The 13,818-nt window shown below is 44.4% G+C and overlaps 1 protein-coding gene across 1 annotated transcript in view; it reads right to left on the reverse strand.

The window, feature by feature from the left end:
• LOC146810794 (gamma-aminobutyric acid receptor subunit beta-2) overlaps positions 1–13,818 on the reverse strand; it is an 825,060-nt gene that overhangs the window by 20,505 nt on the left and 790,737 nt on the right. Inside the window, exons 6-8 of the mRNA XM_085617826.1 lie at positions 12,594–12,731; positions 10,039–10,191; positions 7,787–8,031 (exon numbers count right to left, since the gene is read on the reverse strand). Coding sequence (XP_085473952.1) covers positions 7,787–8,031; positions 10,039–10,191; positions 12,594–12,731 — 536 coding nt within the window. The remainder of the gene's footprint in view (positions 1–7,786; positions 8,032–10,038; positions 10,192–12,593; positions 12,732–13,818) is intronic.

Below are 13,818 nucleotides of genomic sequence, written 5' to 3' on the forward strand. Positions count from 1 at the left end.
GCGGGTCATGGGGAACCTCCCACCCCAGGACTTCAGTTAGTTTAGTCTCAATCTCGGCCCAGAAGTTGTCCAGGCAGGGGCAAGACCAGACCATATGAAAGAAGTCTGCCGGCTCCCCCCCGCACCGAGCGCATGAAGCCGCTTGGCACAGGCCCACCCGAAACAATCGCTCCGGGGTGAGGTAAGCCGTGTGTAGATAATAAAGCTGAATGAGTCACAACCTGGCCGATGTGGTGATCGTCCTGGGAGCCATAAGGGCGTCTCGCCAGTCATGATCGTCCAGGGGACCCACCCAGGCCTCCCAACGCTGCTTCAGTCCGTTCCAATCCACCGGGGTGTTGTTGACCAGGGACCGATAAATATGGGATATGCCCCCCTTCCCCAAACATTCCAGCATCACCTGAGCCTCCGGCGGGCTATGGTCGGGGAGTCTGGAGTCCAGAGGTACATGAGACTGGAGCGCGTGGCGCAGCTGGATATACCTATAGAATTGCGAGGGATGCAAAGAAAACCGGCTCTGGAGCTCGCGGAAGGAGCACATGTGGCCCCCCCGCCAGACATCTCCCAAGCAGGAGATCCCCAGAAGATCCCAGGCACGGAATCCGTCGAGCCCCGATACCTCCCGCAGCCAGGCGCCATGCCAGAGCGGCATAACCAAGGTCAGCACCTTAGACCAGTGGGTAAGCCGCAAGGCGGCCCGCCATGCCTGAAAGGGGGCCCGCACAACCTCCGGTAGTGACCGAGGGATCGCCGCTCCATAGAGCATGCCCTGAATAGAGGGGAACCCAGTGAGCCGCACCTCCAGTCTATAAGCCGGATCATCCCAGCCTCCTGAGAACCAGTCATGGACCACCAGCAACCGCGTCGCGAGATAATACAGGTAAAGATTTGTCATGCTCAGGCCGCCGTCATAAGAGGGAACCCAGCAGCGGTCTAAAGCCAACCGTGGCCTACCTCCACCCCAGAGAAATCTAGTCGCGGTCCTGTCTAGCTCCCGAAACCAAGGGCGGGAAAAAGAGCAGGGCGTGTTTTGCAGCATGTATAAAAACCTAGGGAGGATCATCATTTTATAAAGAGCAATCCTCCCCAGCGGGTTCAACGGGAGTGATTGCCATTTTGCCATGTCGGATCTGGCCTTATTAACCATGGGGGCTACGTTAAGGGCCCAGCAAAGTTCCGGGAGTAGGGTGACCCAGATCCCCAGGTATTTAAAGGATAATCTCCGGATGGGAATGTCAGACTGCCAATCAAAACAGTCCCGCGAGGGGTGTAGTGGAACCAATACAGACTTCCCGGAGTTCAGGCGGAGACCAGATGCCTGTCCGAACCGATGGAGAGTCCGGCGCACCCGAGGCCCTGAGACAGCCGGATCCGAAAGATAAAGGAGGACATCGTCCGCATATAAAGCAATCTTATCTAGGACCATGCCCGGCCAGCTCAAGCCGTGGAGAACAGGGTCCGACCGGACCAGCACAGCCAGGGGCTCCATCGCCAGGGCGAAGAGGAGAGGCGAGAGCGGGCAGTCCTGCCGAGTCCCCCATCCTATGGTGAACGCGCGGGACAGGGTCCAATTAACCAGCACTCGAGCCCGTGGGGCCGCATACAGAACCCGAACCATGACGCGGAACTGGGGGCCGAACCCCATTTGCTCCAAAGTGGCTCCAAAGTAATCCCAACCCACCGAGTCCAAGGCCTTCTCAAAGTAGACTAGTAGAAGGGCCAGATAAGGAGAGAGGCGTCCCCTGTGGGCCAAAGCCAGGTGCAGGTGCCGCAGGCAATGTCTGGTTCCCCGGTTTGGCATAAATCCGCATTGGTCCGGGTGGACCAGCGAAAAGAGAAGCGGGCGCAGCCGTTGTGCTCAGTCTTAATGTCTCATCAATTTCATATATATCACCTTGCTCTGGAGAGAGTTACGGCAACATCCTAAATATCTCCTTCCCCTTTTAACACAGACAAAGCAGCAATATATGTTTGTGTCAATGAAAGGACATTTTATCTGTTTCAATTGCAGCATGAAATTCATGAACTACTCCTTCCACCTTTTTGAATGGAGTACTGGACCACCCTTATTCCTTAAAAACTTAGATGGAGGAACAGATTGAAGGTGGCACACAATATGCAAAGAAATTACAAATAAAAATGTTGCCACCGACAGCTGTTTTGACTAGTCGCTTTAATTTTTTTTTAATTTCAACAGTTTGTTACTTTGGGAAACCTGGAGGGATCTACACAAATGACCCCTGCCTAATATCAGAATTTTGTCTTCTTTTCAGTAAGGTATCGCTTTCCATGAGCATTAATGGATTTTGCACCTATTTCCACCCCAAACTGCATTTAGGCTGAAACCACAAAAATGTGAAAAAATGGAATGACTACCTTTTAGAAAAATGCACAAAAGTGTTTACAAAATGTTTTTACACAACTTTGCTTGCTGTTGCCATTGAAAAAAATAGGTTTTCTTGCACATCACTTTTTCCCATTTGTGCCACAAAAACAAAATTGAGCTACATTTTGACAATTCTCTCAGTTCCCTCCAGAGAAATCTACAAACCTTGAGAACCTTTAGAATCCTGAGGGTGTTGGGGAAACAAGGTGAAAATTTGGCATGGATACCTTTTGAGGAAAAAAGTTATGAATGTTTAATCACTAGCTACCCCAACCATCCAAAAAGAGCTTATCATCAGGGTAGGAAAGACTTAGCAGCCGAGAGGTTAAGTAGCGACTCCTACCTATGAAAGCACTCTGAAGTGGCCTTTAGGTGGCCAAAGTGCTATGAAAAACAATCAATAAATAAAAACACAATAAAAAAATAAATATATAAAATATCATGGTATGCAAATCTTTTCCTCTTGGATTGCACATTAACTACATCTGACTGTTTAGTTGTTAGTTAATATTTAAGGAGGCATTCGCTTTTCTTTTCTTGACATTGCTTCTGGAATTCAATAGAGGAGCCCAAGGGCAATCCCTTAACTGGGACGGGTATACCCCGATGTGGGTTCTGTGCACAATGTACCACTGGAACCAACCGATGCCGACTGATGAGCCTTAATAAGGACAAAACAGGTCTTGGGTTGCTTGTGTTCTGTTTCAGAGAGGACTTGACCTGACAGTTTGGGCTGGACTGTTACTATTGGAGCAGGGTCAAAAACTCATTTGTATGTGGCTGGGCCCAAATTGAGAAGGCATTGTGTACAAAAAGGCGATAGACTGGGATTACGCCCCTAGTAATTACCAGCGGCCGGGATTAATTCAGGGCATACGTGGCAGGTCTTCATTTGTCTTTCAGAAAATATTCTGTCCAAGGTGACAAAGCTTGTTCAAGAAGGTAATTATTGAGTCCTGGTAACGGGCTGTACAAGGAGGAGAACCAATTGAAGCAAGTGTTTTTAATTTTAAGATTTCTCATAATTAGATTATGGGCCTGTAGTGGATAGTGTCCTTAACTCACCATGAACATGAATCATGGAGCCCAGTCCCTGCTATTCACTGTAGGCTGTTCGTGCAGAAGTGAAAATCAAAACATATTGTTAATTGTTGGAAGGTGAATGTAGTGGATCAGCATCTCCCATGTCTTACCCAACCTGGTTTTTAACATACTACTCAGAAAGACTGAAAATATTACTTTAATTTGCCGCATATCTCACAATTGTGGAGACCCGGAGGAGGTGGGGAACTTGCTTGTGGAGTTTCCTGCATCCCCTGTATTGCCCTGCCTCTGCCATTCTTTAAAGCCTTTCCAATTGCTGGTTAGTGCAAACCCATGGAAGTCAGTGGGTCTGTGCCGTACTCGGCAGATGCTCTCTGTCACAGAATCAGTGCGGGCCATAGTGTTTGTGTTACTCACATTCCCCCAATAAGAGAGAGAAAGAGAGCAGCAAGGATACACTGATAAAAGTGAGAGAGTGTATCAGTATTGCAGGTAAATAATCTATTTATAAATGGGATGAGGGTTTTATTTTATTTGTATGATGGTGAGGGAGATGATGTTAGTACTTGGGTAGAAAAGCATCCTTTTTGCACATGACTCCCATACACCACCACAACATGGCAAATGACTTTGTATCTTGCGGATCAGAGTGATATCGTCAAAAAACAAGGCTTTGTGCTACCTGTCTATGATGCCACTCAGAATACCTCAGTCAAAAGCATGCCTTGCATGGATAGTTACAAATCCATAATTTTAGATAAGTTTATGTCTGGTATGGCCATACGTAGAAAGATTAGACTTTCTGGGAGGTAGACTGTAACATCATAGAAAGTCTGAGTAAAGACACGAAGACTCATTAGGCCTGGCCACCAGAAGTCAAAGAAAGTTTTATCACTGGGGCTATATTAGGAGGAGGTTAGTTCCATGCTCATGAAGCCCATAATAGAAAGCATGTGCAGGAACTTCCAGGAATTTGACACGTTTGTCACCCTGATTTTTTTCTGTTCTGAATCTTGCTGCCTAAATGCAACCACAGTAAAAGGAGGAGTGGGTAACCCAATAGACCCTTGAAGGTTTGGGCAATTAGTGTAAATGCAACCACAGCACCAAACAAACCTTTTGATCATTCTTGTGATTGAATTGCATTTGCCTTGCAAGGTCTTGTAACAAATATTTTCAAACTGTCATTTTCCTGCAAAATGATTTTCCAAGAAAAGTAGGAAGGCGGCATTACACTGTGAGATAGAGTGATTAAGCAATCATATGGTAGCCCATACAAATATTTGCTCCAAAGTTTAATTTAAGAAGGCAAGTGGTTACATGAACCATGCCCACAGAAAACAGACAAGATTTTTGCTTTTCAGTTTACCTTTAAAATGTGTGTGATCATGAAGTAGTTGAGTGGAATTGATGGTCTCCATGTTATAAAGTAGACTTCTGGGTTCATTCTAATACGGCTGTTTAGACCTTGTATTTATGTCACCAATGATTGTGGGATTTCTAAAGTCTACAGTTAATCCAACGGTAAAAGCGGATAGAGAAATAACAAACAGGTGGCAGTTCCAGGGGTTCAATAAAGCAAGAATGTGCAGGAACACATCTGGGAAAATGTGACTTGACACTGAGGGGCTTATTTACAAGCCCCTTGCGCCGCCGGTGCATCACTTTTTTTAATGCACCGGCGGTACAGTGTGCATGGCTTTACAAGGCCTTGTAAATATGGCCGCCTTTCACACATTACTACATTACATTACAAATAAAGTTTTGTAAACCTGAGAATGCTTCAGATTCCTATGCCTCCCCACGTTTTTCCTTTTTCTATGTGTGCTACCTACTTCAGGTATCTCTTCCTGCACAAAAACAATCACCCATGCAACACAGACACCCTTGCACTATGGCACAAGGGTGTCTGCATTGGCAGCACATTGTTCACCAATGCAGGGGAAATTGACAGGAACATGCCATATCTTGTAGATATGGTGCATTCCTGTCCATTTCACCTGATGCATAACAGCACAGCAGGAAGGCTTGCTGTGCTGCAGGGCATCACAATATTGTAAATAATACAGCGATGGCATCCACTCCCAGCACAACTTAGAGATCAGAAATGTGATTGATGTAAGGTCAAACTCTAGCCAGAATATGCTTATTGTGAGCTGGGAAGTATGAGTGGTATGTCAAGGATCTGGAAAGGTGCAGTGACGAGAGGAACAATGTTATTATTGCCCGTGGAGATGTTGATGGGCATGTAGTGCTAAGTTGAGATTCATTAGCAATATGTCGAAGCACACATGCATGAGGAGAGGCCAAATTTCTGAGGAGAGAATAGGTCACAGCCGAGCACTACAACAGCTTTTATATTGGGAATAGGAGCTCTGCAATGTTACACTCCCGTGAGACCACCCAAGAATGACTTCTTAAGTTAGACAACTAGGAGTCGCATTAGCTGAGGCAGTTGAAGCAAGGAGTCAGCCGCTGCACTGACAGAGCCATCCTCCTACAGAGCCAGGCACTAGCACATGGGGCCTGGAGGAAAGGCCCTGCCTGGCGCATACAAAGAATAAAATGATAATTCTAGGGAGGAACAGAGAGGCATATTTCCAAGGGCATTGCCAACCGAAACTTCACTTTTTTCGACGTTACGCTGGCGCAGTTCTCTGATCCATATTTACAAAGCGTTGCTACGCCACTTTGAGTGGCTTTACGCCACCTTGTAAATACTGCCTCTTTTCATGCATCACTTTGCTTGAAAAGGGCGTGCAATGGGTGTTGCTGTGGGTGATTACATCCAAAACCCATTGCATTTTGACACTGCTCCAGATTTACAAGAATCAGTAAATCTGAGGCAGCTCCAAAACTAACAGCAACAAAGTAGACATTAGAGTGGTTTAATGAGGAGAAATACTTTTATTTCTCATCGTTGTTTGCTCTATCTAAGTGTGCTGCATTCTGAGCACACATAGAAGCATCAACATGCCATTATTGATTGTTTATGTGTAGGAAGAAACACCTTTCTGCACATAAACAATCATCCCTGCAATGCAGGTACTTTTGCAAAATGAAGCACATGTCTCCTCTAGCGCTAGGCAGGAATTTTTAGTGGTGGCGCAAGGGAAAACAGAGGGGTGTGCCATGTTCCTGAGAATATGGCGCATCCCTGCATTTTTTTAAATGATGAAGCGCAGCACTGCAAAGTTGCTCGCTGTGCTGCCCCATTCCCTAGTTTAATATACCACAGAGACTATGAAATAAAATGCTTGCAATATAAACTATGAAAACTTGAATTTGGAAGCATCCCCAGGTCCTGGTTCTTGACAGGTTCACTGAACTAAACAAAGGAAACTCAGTAGAAATTAGATAGCGAAAATAACCACCAAAGCGTGGATGTTGGAGAGGATGACCTCATTTCTGGCTTCGGGAACAGAGAGTCCTGATGCCTGTGAGACCCACCTAGGCGGTGACATCCATCAGAGGGGAACAGTAGGGAACTTCAAACCAGGAGGCACCAAATGACTTGAATATCTAGAGCAGACAGAAGCACTGGCAGAGTTGGTCGGCCATATACTAAGTCTAACTTTCATAACTTAAGCCCTTTCTACCCAGGTATATCAGGATTAACCCTGGGCGTAGTTCGCGTAGTAGCGCTATGCGTAGCTACGCGAAGTGCACTTCGCACTACGCGAGATATGCGTAGCACTACGCGAACTGCGTAGTACACTGTTCGCGATGATTGCACAGTGCTGGATGCTTGTCCGCACTGTGCAATCATTGCAAACGGCATCTTGCACAGTGCAAGTGGTCGTTTTCTGCCGCTCGAGTGGATTTTTACTCGAGCGGAAGCTTTCTCAACATGGGCTGGTAGTTTCTCATCGTGAGCGGTCGCAAGCATACGTGACCACTCGCAATGAGAAACCTGACCTCCCCGCGTTGAGAATCTCGCCGGGAGGTTTATTTTCCACGCTTGCGATCGGCAACTTGATGTTGCTGATCGCGAACGAGGAAAAAGTCACGCCGGGATGTCATTTTGCTCACTCGCGGTCGCCAACTTGACGTTGAGGACCGCGAGCGAGCAAAAAATGCTAACTATGCTACACGATTTTGCACTGTGCTACCTGCAATTCGTGTAGTGTGAAGTAGCACAAACTACGCAAACTTCGCGAGCGTAGCATAGTTGCCCGCCCAGGGTTAATCAGGATGCCAAAGCAGTCTTTACATTTATTCTCGTTTTTACTGTCTGCAGGCTACACAAGGTTTAACAAGTGATATCTTCATGCCAAGGAATATGCTATGCACAGCTTTTAGCAGTGCACAAACATCAGTGTTCAGAGGGCACCATTGGCAAAGTCCTCAATTTACCTTATTGACCTCCTGTCGCATTTTCTCATTGTTAGCGCTTGCGGCTCGCTCTGCTGCCCTCTTCTGGCGCTGTGGTCCTCTGCCGAAGAAGATGTAGTTGACCAGTGCATACTCCAGCAATGCCATGAACACAAACACAAAGCATCCCATCAGGTACATGTCGATAGCTTTCACATATGGAATTTTGGGAAGGGTTTCTCGCAGATGGGTGTTGATGGTTGTCATGGTGAGCACAGTTGTGATTCCTGCAAGAAGAGAGAGTTATGTGCTAGAAATATTCACCTTTCTTGCTGGCACATTTGGAATGCATGCTTCATGCTTAATGACACCACTTTCAATAGAGGGTTTAGTTCTTCAAAACGACACTCTTTTTGTAAAGACAGTGGTCTTCTGGCTTATAATTGAGGTGATCAATTAATGTAAGTCTCATTAATTGACATTTTCTTATTGCCATTTCAACATATACTTTTATCAGATGTCATCAGAATCTCATCCTCTCTCCATCTACTCATCTTAGTCCGTCATACTCTCTCCCCGTCCATACCAGCACAATCTCTTTCACTTTCAACCTATGCACACCAATAGAATTTGTCATGTTCTCCATGTTTCTACATCAATAAAATACCCTCTACTCTCCTTATATGTAGGTCACTGAGTACACCATGATTGATATCGAGTTCTCACCAATGAATAATCTTACTCGAGGTCTTCAAGAGGTCTTCTTGGGGAGTTATTTGTAATTGTGTTACTTTGTGTGCAGGTCTCACTGAAACCAATCTCACATTGTATTGTAATCTAAGGAGAGATATTTACTTAGGGGTCACATTCCTGTCATTCCACTGTGTTTGGCTTCGTCTTTAGACTCAAGTTTTTTTGTCTGACGATATAGGGAATATATCGACATGTGGTGATTGAATTAATGGAAATACTATGCACTTGGTCTAATCTCCATTCATCCAGCCCTACCTATCGATCTAAACAGCCATCCACTTACTCAATCCATTCATCAAACACACAAAGGCAACTAGCTGTTCATTATATTTTTTCCCCTTTCATCCTTCTATCCCTGCATCCATCGACCATGTTTAAAATGGTTGAAAAACATATTATATACCGATCAATCGAAAAAAATACAACTTTACAAACTGTGAAGCCGAAACACATTTATCATCATTTGATCATCTCGATGGAAGAAAAGAAGCTTTCAGATCTTCAGCTGCCTGAGGAGAGCCCCATGCATGCTAGTTGTACATCTCAAGGCAAAGCAAAAGAAGTTCCAAGTGCTTGAAAGTAGATCAGAGAAATGCACCTCTGATACTTTCAAATGGCCACACTGGAAGACAGCAAACAGGAAACCTCAGGCTGAACAGAAAATTCAAAGCCAATTTGAGTGCATTTTTCCCCTAGTGGTATACCGAAGGCAGCAAGCGGATTACCCATGAAACCTTTGAATGGTGCCCTGTGGGTTACAGGGATCCGGTTTGCCATTATCAGAAAAAATTTATGTTGTTTCCTTAATTGACAAATACATCTCGTACCTTTATGTTGTACTACTTTTAAACAGGAGAATAGCTATATTAACAAAGTAAATTTAATGGCATCCTACCATTTAAGTCAACACAACAGCAGATACATGACTGTAGTCACAGTTCTGTCGACAGATGATGCAGGCCAGATCTTTCTTACCAGCGGGAGATGGACAGTGCAAATGTGTTGCAGTGACCAGGAGAAGGACGGGGTTGGTCACTGGTGAATATTGTGAACCGTGACCATAGCCTGTGGCTACATCCATGGATGTAGCACTAATGGAAGATTCCACGATGGAAGAGGGGAAGATTGGAAGCGGATCCTTTAGTGAAATATAATGACTTTTTTTAGTGGCTCTGTCTGTTAATTAAAAAATTCCCTAGGTTCCCTGGTTGCTGGTTTCCAAAGCTATCTTTTATTTATTTTATTGCCTGAGGCCATTACAACATTCCAATCAAAACATCCTCTACTTTTTTAGGCACATTACGGAAGCTGCACTCAAAACAACAACACTGAGTATAGCTGGAAAATTATTACAATCTATTGAATACTGTAATAGTTCAAAATATCACAAGAGGGTGTAGCTGAACCCTGTGGATTCCCAAGGAGCACTGCAGGAAATTACATCATTAAGTTGATTCTTGATGTAGACAGGAGATCCAATGGGACAGAAGACATTTCTTGTCCAAATACTGTAGCTCTGGGATTGAGGTGAGCATGCGTACCTAAAGCAACCCTTGCAGCCGAGGCATCGTAGTTGATCCAGAAAGACACCCATGACAGGATGGTGATTAAAATGGAAGGCATGTAGGTCTGCAGGATGAAGTAGCCAATGTTTCGCTTGAGCTTGAAACTGAGAGACAACCTTGGATATGATCCTAAGAACAATACAAAAAACACAACACTTCAAATGCTGGCACTGAGGTCTTTCACAACGTTGCACAACCAGCGCTAATCTGGAATCCTAGAGATAGGATGTTAGTTTGATCCATACTGACATGAGTAAACATATATTAAGGTTACTTCCATGCTGTGGTTATGGCCGCGGCCCTTGCAGGTAAGAGAGGTGGAGTCCAGTGGGAGGGGGGATTTCGACAGACAAGGGACAGTTAATTATTTATTTAATCTTCCCTCGTGGTCGCCGGTCAAACCCCCCACCCCCAACCTGGCCCCATCGCCTCACCTCTCTTACCTGCAAGGGCCGCGGCAGTGTAGTTAGTGAAGCAGAAGAATCATGAACTTTGAAGGATCATTTCTCATCCTAAATCATAAATGCCCGGGAGATGTTTGCAGATAAACATTAACATTAGAAGAACCAGAGCTCGGCAACAGGATATTGCACCATAACGCTGCCAGTGCTTGATATGTGCAAAGTGAATCATTTGCAAAACATATTAAAATTACAGTGTAGCATAATAAAACCGAATATCAGTAAGTACAAACTTACCATTAAATAGGGCTTCAGATGAAATTCTATACATTAGAATGTTGAACCATGGAATATGAAACTGTTAAAATTTGGCCCAGTCATAGATTTCCTCCTTTCTGAACACTGATGTGCATAAGTATAATAGTGGCACTTTTAAGTAGCTAACTGCGGGGCTTTGATGTCTTGTAAAACGCACATGTCACAAGCAGAGCTGCCTCCTGTTGCTCTCTGAATTGTAGTGTTGTCATCACGTAGCTGAGAAGCCTTCACGATTTAACCCCAAGAGAGTGCAAAGCTGTGCTGGCGCTGCTGTCATGTGCATTTGTGAAACAAACAAATGCAGCGGGTGCTGAAAAGACTGATGAAACCGCCTAACTCGGAAATCCAATCGAAAATGCATTTTACGCTCTTCAGAGTCTGTGACCCTCCATCTCCCATCACTTAGTCCATGGCCAAGGCTAGAAGATCTGCAGATTTCGAACAGACAACTCTAGGACTTTACAGTGGAAGACAGCTGAAAGCCGCCAATGCTGGTAAATGGGGCTTTACATTGTTTAATAGCATCTTTGAGTGATAAGTGCAGATTAACAGTAGGGCTAGTTGGGGAAGGAGAGAAGGATAAACAATAATAGGGCGCTTTGGATTGAGAGGTTGTGTGACATCCTAATGGTGACCCTGGAAGTGAGCAATCTTTTGACACACCAGCTGCACTAAATGAATAGCAGTGCTCACACTAGCTATCTCTAGTCGAATATTCCCTTCAGCGTGTAAGGCTTTGATGACGGTGCTTATGTGAGATAGGGAAATTGCAAAGCAAATGATTTGTAGCTTCAAATTTTTTAAAAAAAAATATTTGTCATCCTTGCGAAGTGCAATGTTGCAAAAGAAGAGGGAAAGAGAATTATCACAAAAGCACGAAAGCATTCCTGACACTGTGAGCTTCATGGCCATCGCTGAGCCTGCTCGCGTCAGTACGTAATGTTAATTCATCATCTGCCACAAGCCTTCCACTTCAAGCGGGTGGAGAGTGGACGGTCATTGCCCGCATTGCACAGCCACCAGCAAACTCCCCAGTTAGCGTGAGACTTGTGGCATTTTCTGTTGGGACTCACGTTACTAGGGCAGCTGTGATCGATCATGAAATTAACTAGGTACCTAACTCCCTAATGTCTGATGTTCATCCCTACCTTTGTTGGGATGTCCTGCTGCGGAGAGCTGTGGTCATGGAATCTATGTGTCGCTATAAGTGAATTTGGACAAAGTCAGTGAACTTGATCCAATGTCACAAAGGGTGAAGGCGCCTTTCTTCGCCATTTTAGAGATCGAATTTAAACTCTGCAAACTCTTGCTAAGGTGTTCATTTCCCTCTCAAATGTTCCAGGACGGATGAAGTAAAAAAGTATAAATCATACCTCCATTTTTTTTTACCAATGATGTAAATTTGCTTAGTATAACTATTCTATGGCTTGAGTTCATTTATTTACAATGGGCTTGGTCCCAGCATGGCAGGGTAACCCAATGCAAGGTACAAGGTTGGCCAAATTTCAAAGGTCCATAAGTGTCCCACCCCTACAATATTCAGGATAACAGCTGTCTCTATAATGTTTTCTGTTTATCTTATAAATATACATTTATCACATTGGGATAAACTGAAATGTTGCATGTATTCAGTCCCCTTAACAAACATTGGACATGCCTACTCTACTACTTGTGTGAATGGAGAAAGTTGAAGTCAGCTGGTTTTCATGGTACAGACCCCCTCTCAGCCTACTTGCATCCATACCTAACGGGCTCCTGGTACTCTGCTTTGCATAGCGTTTTCATTACCCAGTTATTCATGGCACACCATACCTGTGGAGAACACAACATTCTTGGAGAGAAGCTTGTAGTCAACAATGGAGAACTGAGGCAACTCGATCTTTTCTACTCCTGTAACTGCATGGGGGCTGCCCCGCCAGTAGAACTCGATGTCATCTGTGGTGTAGCCATCTGGAAGACATGGGGAAATGTGTCAAGACAGGCTCTGTGTACAACTGTTTATTTAAAATCGATGCAATCTGTGATCCTTTACTTCAGGGCACAAATGGTTCATCAACATAGTTTATGGTGTTTCAGAGAAACTGGGGTGACAAAATGTGTGTTTGCTCTGGTAGAGCATCGAGAGCAGCTCGGTAGGTAAAAATGGCGAAATAAAAGTTTGGAAAAAGTTTGTATCTTTGATTGTACTCAAATGTGTGGCTTTTTAGTAAGGTTAACAGCAATAAAGTGAAACTGAACAAAAGCAATGGCTTAAATGTAAACAGAATGGCATTGCAAGTTCATTCAGGTGTTCACCACATGAAGATCAGTCCTGCAGGTGGTATCCAACTTAGGTTGCATATGTGTGTTCTAGTGATGGGGACGTTAAGGTACTCTAAATACAAAATTCGTTAATTCTCTGAAAATCTTTAATCAACATCTATCTATTCTAGCACAGGAGGAAAACAATTAAAACACCGGAAGATGAAATTCAGGGTTGGAAATGAGGAATAAAACACAATGAGGTGTGAATCGCTGCTGCGTAATGAGACATTATTCAGATATACAGCTGTGAAACATCTGTGCAGGTGCATGCAAATGAGGTGGTGGGAAAAGTGGAAAACCAGAGCACCAGGGAAAAAATATAAACTTTCCAAAAGTGAGGCAAGGGCTTCTCACTCACGTTCGACTTATGTCCATGGTTGCGTTCGCACCAGCAGCTCAGCGAGTAAATCTGCTAAACACTACCAAGGCTGGCGGTGGTGAACTGGCAGACACTGCCTAGTACAAAGCAAGCCCTCAGATGAAAGGCAACCTCTTGAACATTCAGTTGCTCAACATTTAATGGCGTGCATTTTCTTTTAGTAAAGAAACACATTTAGTAGCTGATACAACGTTGGGGCCAGCTGTCAAAGTCTTTCAGACGTGCTGGTTGCAAGTACAGTACTAAAGAAGATTAAAACAATCCACTGCTTATTGTGCATCGAGTTATTCTAGCCAGGATTAGAGTCACATATTTTATCTTGTATTTCTTTCTTTTCCTTCGGTGGTTTATAAG

The sequence above is a fragment of the Triturus cristatus genome, chromosome 7, assembly GCF_964204655.1.
Source record: "Triturus cristatus chromosome 7, aTriCri1.1, whole genome shotgun sequence".
Taxonomy (NCBI): domain Eukaryota; kingdom Metazoa; phylum Chordata; class Amphibia; order Caudata; family Salamandridae; genus Triturus; species Triturus cristatus.